The 15679-nt window shown below is 39.5% G+C and overlaps 1 protein-coding gene across 5 annotated transcripts; it reads right to left on the bottom strand.

Moving 5' to 3' along the window:
* Positions 1–5223: 5223 nt before the first annotated feature.
* Positions 5224–15514, bottom strand: LIG4 (DNA ligase 4). 5 transcript variants are annotated; one of them, XM_077854976.1, is made up of 3 exons: positions 15418–15514; positions 13284–13516; positions 5224–9172 (listed from the first exon to the last, which is right to left on the bottom strand). In XM_077854976.1, exon 3 carries the CDS (start codon positions 9021–9023, stop codon positions 6489–6491), a length of 2535 nt encoding a protein of 844 aa, XP_077711102.1. In that variant the 5' UTR covers positions 9024–9172; positions 13284–13516; positions 15418–15514; the 3' UTR covers positions 5224–6488. The 5 variants fall into 5 exon arrangements, with proteins under 5 accessions (XP_077711102.1, XP_077711099.1, XP_077711103.1 ...); XM_077854973.1 differs by lacking the exon at positions 15418–15514 and having other exon boundaries at positions 5224–9252; positions 13284–13418; XM_077854977.1 differs by lacking the exons at positions 13284–13516; positions 15418–15514 and adding an exon at positions 12858–13184.
* Positions 15515–15679: the final 165 nt, after the last annotated feature.

Raw genomic sequence — 15679 nt, 5'->3', positions numbered from 1 at the left:
AGTTTGGCTGGAATTGGCTAAGCAGAGAAAAGACAAAATTGAGGGCAGGTTAAACGTGTTATACTCAATTTATAAATTTATTATTATTATTATTTATAAAAACTGAAGGTTTTCAGGAAAAGGAGAGCGTTATGAGACATGAACTAGTTACCTATTCCTGCATTTCTAACTGAAGGCTCAATTTGGAAAGCATTTGCTTCCCTGCTCTTGTGGCTGTGGCAGCACCTGGTTTCTCACAGATGTAAGATATTTGACAGCTTACTTCTGTGAAAGTCAGCAGAAAGGGAAAAGTGATAGAAGGAGGGAGAGAGGGAAGCGGAAGAGGGAGGGAAGAAGGGAAACAGAGAGGCTAGGGAGAGTCAGCTAGTAAGACAGACGTATACAACATAATGTAATCATGCAGTGCCATCTTTCATTGTCATAGTCTACTGATAAGAAGTTAGTCACAGGTCACATCTATGATCAAGTGGAGAGGATTGTACAAGAATGTGAGCACCATTATGCAGGGATCATGGGGATGACCTTACACTATGCCCACCGCAGTCCATCCTCTGACAGATATTTCATACATTTCTAAAGAAGTTTCTTTGCATGACTTTTAACAGTATTGTAGTTATTAGTGAATTCTAAAGAATATCATAAGAAATAAAAGCCTCCAGGATGCAAGCCATCTGTCCTTACATGACATTCATACATGTTTTTATATCCTTTTGCCCAATTCAAAAATTTTAATATTGTTGGCATTCAGGTAATAGTCTAAAGAAATACAAGAAAGCATGTAACTTTTATAGATATGTAAAAATAGTCTTTAGTTAGGCGGCTGAGTGGCTCAGTTGGTTAAGTGTCTGTCTTCAGCTCAGGTCATGATCATCAGGCTCCCTGTTCAGAGCTTCTCCCTCTCCCTCTCCCCACCCCCACCACTCTCTCTCAAATAAAATCTTTTTAAAAAATAGTTTTTTAGTTAACATTATTGAGGTCTAGTAAATGTGATCTTTTAATATATATAATTCTAAATGTATAAAAGAGTAATATTAAGAATTAATATCTCCTTAATAGAATAAATATTTGGCTAGTTTTCATTAATTATTTAAACAATAGGTTCCAAATAAAGAGATACCCCTAACACATTTGGGATCATTAATTTAATCTAAAAAGTTAAATTTTAAGAACATTTAAAGTTATATATAATATTCTAAAACATTTCATGTTTCATGGTGTTTATTTTTGTTACTTTTTAATTCTCACATTTGCTACAATGTTTAAGACTTAGTATGTATTGAAAACCATTTATTGGGGATCCCTGGGTGGTGCAGGGGTTTGGCGCCTGCCTTTGGCCCAGGGTGGGATCCTGGAGACCCGGGATCGAGTCCCACGTCGGGCTCTGCCTGTGTCTCTGCCTCTCTCTCTCTCTCTCTCTCTCTCTCTCTCTATATATATATATATATATATATATATCATGAATAAATAAATAAAATCTTTTTTAAAAAAAGAATGAAAACTATTTATTGATTTTACATAGATCAGGTTATTATCCTACTGTCACTACAACTTCCCAAAGATATAAAATGGCTTTTAATTAATTCAACTAGTACATGATAACCCTAAACGAAAGGTTACAAATGCATAATAATTTTGGAGCTGTGAGGGACCTAAGGCCATGTTGTCCTTTACAACACTCAACAAATGCCAATACCGAGATCCAGTGAGGATAAGTGCTACATTTGGGGAATACACATCATTTACTTGAGATCACACATGACATGATACCCTAAATAACAGTAAAATGACTATTTAATGTCATTACTATAGATCAGGGGAAAAAAATCAGTTTTGACCAAGGACCAATTTGGATTGTCTCTGGAACATTTCTACCAGAGAAAAAGCAGAGATGAAGAGAAATGGGCAATTGCTTTTGTTTAGAGACTATTATAGCTCAGGTACTCTATCAAGTCTTTTAAAATATATTTGCTCTTTACAACAATATATAGGAAGAGTGTGCGGCCAGTTATAGAAGCTCAAGAATATGGAGCTTCAGGCCCCCAGATAGAAAGACAAATTTACATCTAAATAAAACTTTCTTATTCTACAAAATGATTGAATGTTTGTGTGTCCTCCAAATCTGTATGTTGAAATCCTAACCCCTAACAGTGATGGTATTTGGAGGTAGGAGCTTTGGAAGGTGTTTAAGTCATGAGGGGAGCCTTCATGAATGAGATTAGTGCCTTCCGCCAGGTATGATACAATAAGAAGTCTACAGAAGACACCCCTCAACCAACCATGCTGGGACCTTGATCTTGGACTTCCAGCCTCCAGCCTCCAGAACTGTGAGAAATAGATGTTTGCTGTTTAAGCCCTTCAGTTGACGGTATTTTTGCTACATGAGCTTGAACTAATATGGGGGGAATCAAGAAATAAGCTTTAGACAGGAACCTGAAATACCTTGCTTAAAATTCTTCAACGTATTTTTCATATTCTACAGCATGGCATTTAGAATCTTTCAAAAATCTATCCAAATTTACCTATATCTTTCCCTCCCACCTAAATTTGAATATTTTACACATACTCACCCCTGAATTTTTGTACTCCCCACGCCTGATTACCTTCCCTCTGCCAGGAAACACCCTCCATACCACTATGCCTGATGGAATTCTACTTATGGTTCCAGAATCCACTCACTTATTAACCCCCATTGGTATAATTAACCTCCTCTGGAGAGGCCCAGGTAAGAGCAGCAGATAAAAGCTGAAGGGGCCTTTCTGCATGCTGGGTGCTATAATTCTGTCCTCAAACATTCTGGGTGAGATAGATACAGTTTCCATTTGAAAGTTTAGAAACTAAGGTTCAAAGAGGCTGTGATTTGCTCAGATAACACAGACAATTGGTGCAAAAACTGGAACAGAGCCCAGGATAACTAGATCCTAAAGCTTGTATTCATTACAGCATATGGCTTTTCAGGGAATCCATCATTCCTTTATCTAGGAAAGCACTTATCTTTTGTATTTCAATTACCTATCTTTTGGTATTCTGTGAGTTCCTTGAAAGCAAAGGCTGTCATACTCATTTTTTTTTTAAACTTATATGACTATCAAAGAGAGTACAAATGTATGTTGGCTGAAACTGAATGGTAATGGTTTATAGAATAGCTCTAGTGCTCAGGGAATTCCATATTAGATGTTTTAAAGCTGTATTCAACCTATTTTCCCGAGTGAGAATTCCAAGCTTCCAAATCAGCCCTTTTCACTTCAATGTCAAAGTGCATGACTGTGACGTAGCTAGGGTAGCTACCTGATTTTCAAAGAAGATGCCATCCGCCTAAAGATAGGAACTCTTTCAGAACGGTGCTAACCATCAGGGATGCAGAAAAAGGTGTTCCTGAACAGTAAATATCTCATCCTGCTTTCTGGCAGGAACCCATGGCTTTGAAGAAGAGCAAAGTAGGCTTTCCCATCTGATTCAGAGGATACATTCCATGAATATTTATTGAATGACCAATTACAACAGTGAACAAACTATATCAAGTGCCTTTATTCATGGAATTTGTATTCTATTGGTAAGAAATAAAGGTAAAGCAAAGTGAAGGGATAGTGAGTATTGGGGATGTGAGTGGAGGAAACTATAGACCTGAAGGAAGTTGTAATCAATAGCACACAGACCAGTAAGGCTACAGTGTGGTGAGCAAGGGGGTACCTGGTAGGAAATCAAGTCAGAGAGCTAACAAAAGACAGGTAATTGGGGCCAAGTCCAACTGGTCATTTATTTACAAGACTTTGGAAGTTATGAGTGATGGGAATTCAGTAATTCTGACCAGTGGAATAAAAATGAATTGACTGCATCTTTAAAAGTAAAAATGTTGTTCTGGAGAGCAGACAACGATAAAAGTGCAAAGAAAAGCCAGTGAGAAGGTGATTGTAGTCTAGTGAAAAATAGGGGCAGAATATGGTTACTGGGAAGAGTAGTGAGAGGTCATATCCTGGATTATTTGGAAACTCTAGCCAGGAAGACTTGCTGTGTATTGGAAATATGAGAACAGATGGAGCCAATGATTGCTCCAAGGTTTTCATCTTGAGCAGCAGGGTGAACAGATACACCATTTAGTGAGGAGGGGAATGCTAGGAAGGAGTGTAAGTGTATTTGAGAAATCCAGAGAAATCCAGAACACTTGTAAATTAAATTAGGTAATCTAAATGTTAAAAAACAATCCAGGTCTATAAATATGAAAAAGACTGATCATTGACAATTGTTCACACTGAGCAATGTGCACATGTAGGTTAATTATACTACTTTTTCATTTTAAAATTTTGATATGATAGTTACACACATTAAGTATGAGAGTTTCATTAGACTTCATGTGATGATGTTACGTGGATAGATACATGAACTGGAGTTCAGCAAAGAAATCAGAGCTAAAAATACATGAGAGGTATTAGCAAAGTTAAAGCCAAGGGATGAGATGAGAATACCTACAGAGCGAATAAAGAAAGAGAATAGGTCCAATGCTAAGAAACTAAACTCTACAACATTTAGGGATGAGAAAGATGAGAAGAAACTAGAAAGGCACTTTGCATAAATGCACATCAATTTACTAAAAAGTACATTAATTTTGAATCAGCGACTCCATTCTAAGAATGTATAAGAAACAAACAAAACTAGAATACACAGACTATGATTCAGATTTATTGTTTAGTAGGAAAACAAAAAAGTGGGGGGGGCAGCAGTGGGTGCAAGGTCAAATAACCTCTTAGGTGACAATAAGGGCTAGCTGAATGCATTACACTACATTCAGTAGGACAGTGTACAACAATTTAAAGTGATGTTGGTATATTTTAGTGACCTGTTGGTATATTTCAGTGACATGTAAATCCACCCATTGAGAAAAGCTGATCATATACAGCATTATAGTTTTATATTTATCTGCTACACTGTAAATAAAGTATTTTGTGCTTTCCTTACTATCAGTAACATAAAATAGGGAATGTTAATAGCTTTGGTGGTAAAATTATGTACTTTCCTCCCTTATTATTCTTACTGGTGTCTATTTTGTAGTTTTTCTCAATAGGTATTCTAAAACTTTGAAAGTTTAAAGTTTTTAATAAAGTTCATTCTAATATGAAATAGAAAGGACCTCAAATAGGAACCTGATTTGAATCTGTAAAAATTATATTGATACCATATTTATGATTGAAAGAACTATTATGAAGTGTTCTAAAATAAATACATCATACATTTTAATAGCATATTAAATATTTTATTTAAATTAAGAAATATAACAATAACATTTGCTCCACTGTTTCGATAAAATTTCACATTACTTACAAATAAATAATAACATTTCCTCAAGTACCATATTTCAAGTATTGCAAAGGTGTCATGAAAACATATTTTTCAAAATGAATAGACTATATTCCAAAATTTGGTATATAAATCCAAATGTAATACATATTATACATACTAAATTTAAATAACCTAAAGATAAAAATCATTTTAAATAGTCAAAGCAGTTTACCCCTATGTAATGGAAGTCACGAGACATATGCCATTTTGACATGTACTCAATGGATTACATCTAGGAAAACCACTCTCTGTGAATACTGTTTATCCTGGTGTACAGTTCACCTAAAAACATTCTCTTTAAAACATAGTCTAGTTTTGAAAAAAAAATAAATGTGGGTCAAGTATTTTTAAAACTGCAAGTTTCTTTTAATTAAATTCATCTACTTTTATTTCTCCTAATTTACCTAATGATGCCATTAACAAGTTTTTTTTTATGAGGTTTTATTCCCGAGGTTGTCCTTAACTTTAAAAATTTGTTTACATTTCACATTTTATATTTTCACCTTCAGTTTAAAAGACATAATATATGTCCGATTGTAACAATTCTTTTTTCTTGCAATGCTTTTATTAGATAAAAACTTAAAATTTTACTTCAGAAAATCCACTTAGATCAATGCTTTTTAATGACTCTAAAAGCTTCTGAATGTATTTTATTAATATTTGAGTCAGAATTCTAGATTTCAGTAGGGATATTATATAAATGCCTCTTTTTTAAACTGTTTATTTCATCTTGGTTTTATTTAAAAAAACTTTTTTTTTTTTAAAGATTTTATTTATTTATTCATGAGAGACACAGAGAGAGAGGCAGAAACATAGGCAGAGAGACAAGCAGGCTCCCTGTGGGGAGCGCGATGTGGAACTCGATCCCAGGACCCTGGGATAGGATCTGAGCCAAAGGCAGATGATCAACCACTAAGCCATCCAGGTGTCCCTCATCTTGGTTTTAAAAGTCATTAAATACTACTCTGTTAAAATGAATTTTTTTTCTTGACTTTGGTCCAGTGTCTTATCTCAAAAGTTAAAATTACTGTTTTTCTATATCTAATATATTTAAGCATAAATTTTAAGGGATAAAAATATAGTTTGATATTTTATTATGACCACATGTTACAATGTGGCCACAAGATCACAGGCTTTCCTCACTAGAAAAGCTAGCTTTAAACCAAATATTGATTTTCCTCCTGCAACTCACACTTGTCTATGGACTCAGTTACCCAATCTTGTTGCAGGATTTTAAACTTTCTCTTAAGAGTTCTTCGAAAAGATTTTAAAACTGCAACACGACTATGATCCTCCCCAATGATTACATGAGACACTCCCTGAGCTAAGCAAGAAACTACTTTTGCTCCATGAAATCGAAGCTCCAAAGCTGTAATTGCTAATCTCGTTCCCTCGATTTTGGTACTCAAGTCATTAATAACAGCATACAAGTCCAGATAAACAATACAATGTCGGAACAGACAGAGTGGGGAGCGGTCCCAGGAATACCGATATTCTAAATCAGCAATCAGAGAAGCCATTTCTCTTGGAGTTTGTTTGCTAGAATTTTTAATTCCTGAGAACACTTCCTTCAGTTGGTTCAAATCTAGATCAACAAAATAACTGTCACCATAACAATCATATTCACGGGCAAAATGTTCTTTTGTCGATGGGCACATGTGAATCATAAAGCGAGGCTGCCACGGCACACAGCTTTTGGTCTTAAAACACTCTAACAGCCACTCAGGCTTGACAACATCATGTTTATTTGAAGAAATGATGTTTTTCACTCTGATGTTCTCCGATCCTGCAATCACGCAGTACGTGTCTGGGCCTGGGTTTTGTACTATATAACCACCAAATTCTGCAATTCTGTTCTCCAGGTCAGGCTTTGGATGGCTGTCTGTTCCACTCATAACACAAAACTCCACATCTTCAAATATATTAGAAACCTTATTTATATTAGAAAGGTTGGGTGCTTTCAAGTGCTCGATAATTCCAATAATTTTCTTAATCTTTGGGGCAGCTTTCCGCTTCTTTTCTTGTGGTTCATCATCACCACCTATGTCAAGGTGTTTAGATGCAAGCTTTCCAGACGCTTTCCCTCGAAGTTGCTCTAAGTCATCCACGGTAGTACATTCATGCCACTCCTTGTCTTCCCTTATCTTTTCAATCCGTGGAAAACGCAATGTGCAGCCAGTTTTATACATATCACTGGAGACAATCTCTGTTGCCTTAACTTGAACAATGACAGAATTACAAGGCTCAATGTATACCTCTGGCTTCTCTGTTCCACATAAAATGCTGCTTGGTAGAGCTTTTTTATGGAAAGGCTTCCAATGTTTGGCCAATTTTAAACCCAGATCATACAGTTCTTTCATAGTATAACCTGAACCAACACGGCACAGAGTATGAAACACTGACGGTTTTTCACCAGGAGGAGGCTTCTCTGCTACAGCACACAAAAAATGAGACATCATTCCACCTCGTGAACCTTTGCCCCAATAGCCCCCAACAATTAAGATGTCCAGTTCATCCATCAGCCCATCTACGTACTCAGGCTTAATTTTTAACCATCCTTCACCTCTTTTGTCTGGCTTGTAAATAGATAGAGGATGTTTTATCATGATTCCCTCTTCTCTTTTATCTATTGCTTCATTCAAAGCATCGATTACTTCTTTCTTAGTATGAGCTTGTGTTTTTTGCACTATTTCTATTCTACCTGGTATTGGTGTAAAAACACTAGTAAGAATTTCATACCTCTTTTTCAGCGTTTCACGTCCCAGCTTTTTATTATTAACCATCAGTACATCAAAAACACAATAACAGGTTTGCAGATCAGAATCCTCCACCATTCTTTTGATATCAAACTTATTCCCCTTTTGCATAAAAGTTTGTGTATTAGGGTTGAAGGCCATCATCTCGCCATCCAGGATACAGATCTGTACATCTGTTTTGAATGCACTGTGAATGAACGGTGTAAGAGAACCTTCCCGTGGAGAATCGCCGAACTGATCCGTATAGTTATATCCATTTCGGGAGAAATACTGATACACATCCCCGTCTTTGTGCATTTGCATACGCTCACCATCTAGCTTGGTTTCAATGTAGAAACTCTGGTGTTTCATGTCCTTCTCTATTCGCTCAATATCTGCTATAGCAGCCAGCATAGGTTTAAAGGCAGAGAATAAAGTGATAGAAATATCACTGAGTCCTATGGAAGGATCATGCAGTTGCCTACAGACTTTTTCCAGATCTGTAGTGACATTATGCAACTCGGCAGCATCATTATGGAAAGCAGAGAATACAGATTGCTCACTAAAACCAAGTTTTAAGTCTTTTACAATCATCCGTATAAGCCACTTTTGTTCCAGTGCCGAACTCTGAGTTATTAGCTGAAGAAGACTTTTCTTTATTAGGTCCTTTTTTCTGGCAGAATTATTGCTGGCAATTGAGTCTAAAATGTCATTTACTTGCTGTATGGTTAAACTTCCTTTCTGCAAACATCTTGGTTTCAACACAAAATATGCAATTGTTGCAAAGTCCCCAGCATCTCCACGAGTTCCAGTGGGTGTTCTGTAATTTAAAAGTTTAAGGGCGTCTTTTCCTTCTTTAGGTAAATTAAGCAATTCGATATAAAGTTTAGCAAGCATAGTTTCTTTGATTCCATAGGCCATTCTCTCTCTTTCTAGCTGAGGAAGAATAAGTCTCATTGCTGGATAAAAAGAGTCTCTGACGTCTTTTTGGTTCTTATGAAGGGCATCATGAAATCTTCTCCAAGAATCTAAAAATTCTCTGAAGTGTCTGATTTTTTCTTCACGTCCTTTACTTCTCTGTATTCGTTCTAAAGTTGAACACAAATCTGCAAAAGGAACGTGAGATGCAACAGTTTGTGAAGTCTGTGTGGCAGCCATAGAAGCGATGGTGAATCCTCTGGTTTAACTAATAAGGCAAAAAGAGAATAGCTTTAAATAAAATATAAAATTCAACTAAATATTTAATGTGAAGACCTTACAGAGAGTGCCTCGTTTGTAATAAATGTTTATCAATGTTTGCTACATGAAAATGAATTAATTCTATAAATTATATCTCTTCTCAATCTCTACATTTAGTGAAAAATCAACTATATTACTTCAATCTTATTTAGTATTTATTATTGAAAGTATCACCAGCCCCTTTCCCTACATTTATGATACTGAGATGGACCACTTTGTTTTTCTCCCTAAATCCAACTTTCAGTGAATTAATGATTCCATTCCTTACTTAGCACATAATGCAAAAGAATAACAATAACAGAAAAACAAGGCTCAATTCATTTCGTTTCTGGGTTTCTGAGGGAAGGCCTTTCCTTACATTTCTCCTCTTCTCCTGTCAGACTACCACACAACATCAGAAATAGATGTTTTTAACAAATCACTAAAAAAAAAAAAAAAAAAACAAAAAAAAAAAACAAATCACTGATTTGAAACTTGGCGTTGCAGGAAGAAAAAAAAAAAAAAAAGGTATCTTCTTTTAGCCAAACAAAGCCTATGTCTGTGTTTACTTTCATTTCACTACTAGCTATGCCAAATCACTCCAGTATTCAAAACACAACTCAAAAAACCTTCCCCATGAAATCCTTACTTAATGTACTTCTTTTAGCTCTATTTTATCATAGTAATTTAAATAGCTTTATAAATTTAAATTAGTACAGTTTTTTGTTCATATTCACATGCCATTTACTCTCCAACAATTCACCAGCTACATATGCACCAGGGAAACATACTATAGACAAATAGTATGCTTCTGCCTTAATACAGCATACATTCTGTTAAAGAAAAAGGGGATATAGTGGGAAGTAATTATAAAATGCTAAATGTTTTAACAAAAGTAAAATGTCACGAGACAGTTTTTCACTGAAGCATTGTCTAAAGTCAGAGAGGAAATAACAGGTACCTTGCTGGGTTAGGGTCTAGACTATTTCCTAAAGTGGTCACCACAAGTGCGAAATTTCTTTGAAATTTTAAATATTCATGCAAATTCTTTTTTTTTTTTTTTTAAGAGGTGGGGAGGGGCAGAGGGAGCGAGAGAGAGAGAGAGAGAGAGAGAGAGAGAGAATCTTAAGGTTCCATGCCCAGTGCAGAGAATGACACGGGGCTCAACCTCACACCCTGAGATCATGATCTGAGCTGAAATCAGGAGTCTGATGCTTAACTGAGCCACCCAGGCATCCCAGCAAATTCTATTAGAATCTATATGATATCAGAGCTATTATATTATTTAAACTAGGTAACATTAAAATCCATTCACTCTCCCAATAAGGACTTCAAGTAAAAATGTGCATCCTAAGAATATAAACTACATTCTGTCTTGTGGTTTCAGATACCTTCTGGCACATCCCCATGTTGCCTAGAGAGCAGGGAGTCAGAGCAGCCTTACAGGGAGGAAGGAGGTCTACTGTCATCTCTGGAGACCACTAGAGTCCCTGCAGCAGCAGACAAGACAGCACACACACTGCCGGCACACCGCTGCATTGTCTGATATCTGGCACAAGAGATCCAATGGCTGGATACGGGAACACTTTTACTACAGTCTCCAGAAACTCAGGAGGGGTGATCTGCGTCCGTAGCGCCTGGCACTTGGTAGGTCTGTTTGTGGAATGGATTACTGAGCCCCTAGAGTTGGGTCCCTGGAAGATCACATTAGGAAAGCCCAGCAGCTGGTCACACCCCCGCAAACCCCCCACATATGCCGGTTAGGATTCAGTTTGGTCAAAAACATTTAGCAGCTGTGACTGCACTGGGCAAGTTTCTCAACACCCATTTGGTGGCCTTTTGTCAGAAAGGCCACACTTCTAGGTCTAATGCCTGACAAAGGAAATTCAACTTCTATGGAGTCAGTTAGACCAAGAGGTAAACCCATGAGACACCATTTTCCTGAGACTTTTATCTTTGTTTTTTTTTTTTTTTTTTTTAGACTTTTATCTTTGAATCAGTAACTGCTCCCTCTGTCTCATCTGCATAACTGACTGAACCACCTGGTTATGTTCACTGTCTACCTCTCAAAACAGGCTCCCTCAAGCCAGTATATAATCTTGTATTTATAATTCATATATTATATATAGATAAAATATGAAGAATGTTAAGAAATACTTTTCTGAGCATTCAAGATGGGTATATAGTTTCTGAATATCTGAGTATTCTACTTGGTCTTGGTTTCTTTCAACAATCTCCAGGCAAAGACTCAAATTACTTTATAACCACATTGAAATCTAGGTTCAACATGTATCCCAAAATTGCTCTAACTATAACAAGGGTTCCAAAATTAGTATAGGATGAATTGGCTTAAATATTTTTACTCATTAAAATTGTACCAAAAAAATAAAAAAAAAAAGAAAATTGTACAAAAAAGTCAAACATTAGAATTTCCACTGCTTTTAAACATTCTCATTTTATCTTCTGGATTCTGAGGTTGCTAGCTGATGTTTTTGATTTGTGAAAAAAAAAAAAAAAAAAAGTTTGTGGTTAGGGTTCAGGCTCTAGAGACCACTAAATGTGAGTTCAACTGTGAACTCAACAACTTAACAGCTGCATGACATGGGGCAGCCACATAATGTCTTTGTCAGTTTCTGTAGTGTAAAATGGGGGTAATGACTGTAGAAGGTGAGATGAGGATGACATCCGGTATGTACACAAGGTGCTTAACACAGTACTCGGCAGTCAGCAAATCCTTAATTTTAGTTCCATAATGCTTGTTGATGCAAGTGACATTTAAAATGTAAATGTCACAAAATATTAAGGAAAAAAGGGAGGGACACGCTTACCTTTTAATAAAAATCCTTAATTTTAGTTCCATAATGCTTGTTGATGCAAGTGACGTTTAAAATGTAAATGTCACCAAATATTAAGGAAAAAAGGGACGGACACGCTTACCTTTTAATAAAAATCCTTAATTTTAGTTCCATAATGCTTGTTGATGCAAGTGACGTTTAAAATGTAAATGTCACAAAATATTAAGGAAAAAAGGGAGGGGCACGCTTACCTTTTAACAAACATAAGCAAAACATTCAAGAGAATGAGTACAATTCGTATACAATAATGACTCATCGTCTACTCAGCGGCTGCCTGTCTTGTCCTAAAGTGACACGACAAAACATACTAGCAAAGGTTGTATTCGGTGACGATGATGACTCAGAGCGATTTTACAGGAGAGAAAGCGGCTGGTGCAAGTTAAGTGTCCTTCATGCAGCCCCCGAGCAGGCGATGCTCTTCCCTGGGGGACAAAGGTCTACAGCAACCTCCCTTCCAAGCACCTGTGACATTCGGGGGGAGTCTCCGCAGAAAGGAATCTGGGGCAGGAAAAGGCCAGACGGCGGTGGCAGCCGAAAGGACGACAAAAGACGAGATGCGAGAAGAGCAGCAAGGCTCCAGCCTCTCGGTCCGGCTCTAGGCAGGGGCGCCCGCCTGCGGAACCACGGGGGGGGGGGGGCCGGGGGGACACACCCCTCCTCCGCCCCTCCCCCCCCCCCAAGGAAGCCCGCCACGGACCCCGGGCGCGCATCCAGTTACCTTTCTGAGCCCGAGGGTCCCCACCGGCTTGGGGAAGGGGGGTCCCCGGACTGCAACACCGCAGCCAGCACGGTCCCGGGAGGCGACGCGGGCGAGCTCCCGTCCCTGCCCCCGCGTCCCGGGGATGGGGGTCCAGATCAAGGACCCCGAGCGCAAGGCCCGCTTCTAACGCAGCGCGGTCGCCGCGGTGGCCCGGGCCCTGCACCTGTGACGCCCGGAGGGGCGGAGGGGCTGCCACACTTTTTGTCCCGAAACAAGAAAAGCGAACTTTCAAGCCCACACGCCTGTGCCGGGCTGAGAAGACTCGGGGCGGCCCCCCCCTCCGCTCGTCAGCCAGTCCCGGCGCCCGCCCGCCCAGACGTGCCCGGGGCACTCCGAGCCGCCCCCGCCCCCGCCCCGAGCCGCGCCGCCGCCCACACGTCCTACCGGCAGCCGAGCCGCAGGTGAGGTCACCAGACCGGAAGCCGCAACACCGGGAGCCGGTTCCGCCGGCTGCTCCCGGCGCAGACGCATTCGCCGCTGAGGCCCGGAGACGCCGCGACGTCAGGAAGCGGACACGCGTCGGCGCAGTCGCAGCGCGGGGCCGTGACGTCACGGGGATGCTGTGCGCACGCGCGCGGAGGCTCGGGCGGCTTCCCTCCCAAAACAGCTGCGGCTTCCTTCAAATGGAAAAACAGGCATTTGCAAAATTGCCTAAGGCTGTCCTTTCCTACTTGTTTCTCACGATGTTGCAACTTTGATGTGAGTTCTTGTCTCTTCATGCAGAAATAATACATAATTCATAAAAATACCTGATACCTAATTTTCAATACAGACAATAAAGAGTTGCATGCCCAGAAATCAACTATGGACTCTTTGAGCGTCCGTTCCAGGATCAAAAATAAAATTATTTGGCAAACCTTTCTTCAGCACCAATACAGTAATTGTGCTAAGTATTCAAGATTGAGATGAAAACAAACTCAGTCCTTATGTCCCCGGAGCTGTTGATTTCTACCAATGTTTTGTTATGGCCTGTCCTCTTTCATGGAGAATTGAGAAATTATCCATGACAATGGGGGAAACAACTTGCGGAATTATTTCCTCTGAGCATAAGATATTGTTGCTCTAAGATGTGGTATTATAAGAAAGTGATATTTTGCTGCAATGGATTCTGAGAACATTTTGAAGCTGTTAAGTGCCCTTAGGGGTCCTTAGTGTACAAAAATCGCATTTTACAAAACTGACACTTATTTAATTCACAGTATTAGTTTGTAGTAGAGCTAGACTTAGGGCTCCTTCGAGTCCAACAACAATTTCCTAGTATGTCTAATTCACCTAAGTTATCCAAAAATGTCTCTAAAATCAGCTATGAAGTTTCAAAGTCACAGGATACTCTCGTGATGGCAATTTCTCTACCCACTATTTAGTTTATTTTGGAGCAGCACCCAACAGTTTTGGTAGAGGACATCCCATAGTTGCCCATCTTATGAAAGGACATTTGTCTGTGCACATTTGCACCTTGTTCAGCATCTACTGAGCTCCTACAGTATCAGAGTTTGCACTTTATGTTGCTGATCTAAGAACCACGGATTATGAAACCAAACTCCAAATTGATTCAAATTTTAGTCTCCAATTTACCATGATATTTTAGCTTTTCTAACGGCTGGTTCAAAGATAATCAAGGGTTTCTCATTACGTATTTTCTAGAGTTGCTGTGATTATTACTTTATATAGGTAGTCTACCCTAGTGCCTGGCATTTATTAGGTGACACATCAAGAGCCTGGATTTGACCTGGAGCGCTCTGACTGATGGCAAGATACATGTCTATTTGTCGTTGTTTGTTTGTTTGTTTTTAATATGAAATATTCTCTCTATATATAAAATAAGGTACAGAGAATAGAGAATGGCTGAGGGAGGGGGACAAACATCTGCAGAAAAACAATTTAGTACAACTTGATGCCCAGGTGGGTTGACAGTGAAGCTAATGAGAGGCACCTGATGTCTCAGTAGGTTAAGCCTCCTCCGACTCTTGATTTCAGCTCAGGTCATGATCTCAGGGTGGTGAGATGGAGGCCCCTGTCCGGCTCCACCTTCTGCAGGGAGTCTGCCTGAGATTCTCTCTCTTTCTCTCTGCCCCTCTCCCAACTTGTGTTCTCTCTCAAAATCAATAAAATCTCTTAAAAAAAATTTTTTTTAAAAAAAGACAGTGAATCTAATGAAATATTAGCTTCAAGGGCTCATTTGTGTGGCCACTTCCCACGCCCTGGGCTCTAGCAGTGTTCCCCTGGGCCCGTGCTTTTGTAAAATTTGCAAAAATACGATTATTTTGCATTCTTTTCCTTTGAAAGCCCGTCTAAATCTCCCCAGGTTCAGGCGTCTGAGAGAGGTCGGAGAGGGCTGGGTTGGGAGAAAATAGAAACAAAATGAGTTATGCATGCATTGTAAGTAGGTAAGGGAATACACTTTAGTGCGCTCATAACTCTATTAGGCAGACACGCTTTCTTATGTAATTAATATTTATTCGTGTGCACACTTAGAACTGTGTCCCGAAGGGAAATCTGGAGCATTACAAACACTCACCCTGGGGGCCCCCCGCCCCGAGGAGTGTCGGAAGGCCTCCAGAGGCCGCCCGGCGCAGAAGCCGCGCGGGGAGCGCGCTGCGAGCTCCGCTGGGCCGGGGTCCAGGCTCCGAGGTATCTTGTCCTCGCGGGCCACCGTCGCGGGGACTCCCCGCGACCGTCGCTAGTGCGCACGCGCGGGAGGGCGGGCCCGGCTCGCGCCTAGGGGAGGAAGGCTGAGGGGAGAGCAGGTGATGCGGGTGCCGGCGGGGGTATTTGCCGGC

This window comes from Canis aureus, chromosome 17 (assembly GCF_053574225.1).
Source record: "Canis aureus isolate CA01 chromosome 17, VMU_Caureus_v.1.0, whole genome shotgun sequence".
NCBI lineage: Eukaryota > Metazoa > Chordata > Mammalia > Carnivora > Canidae > Canis > Canis aureus.
The sequence above is the reverse complement of the archived record's forward strand: the minus strand, read 5'-3'. Positions and strand labels throughout refer to the sequence as shown.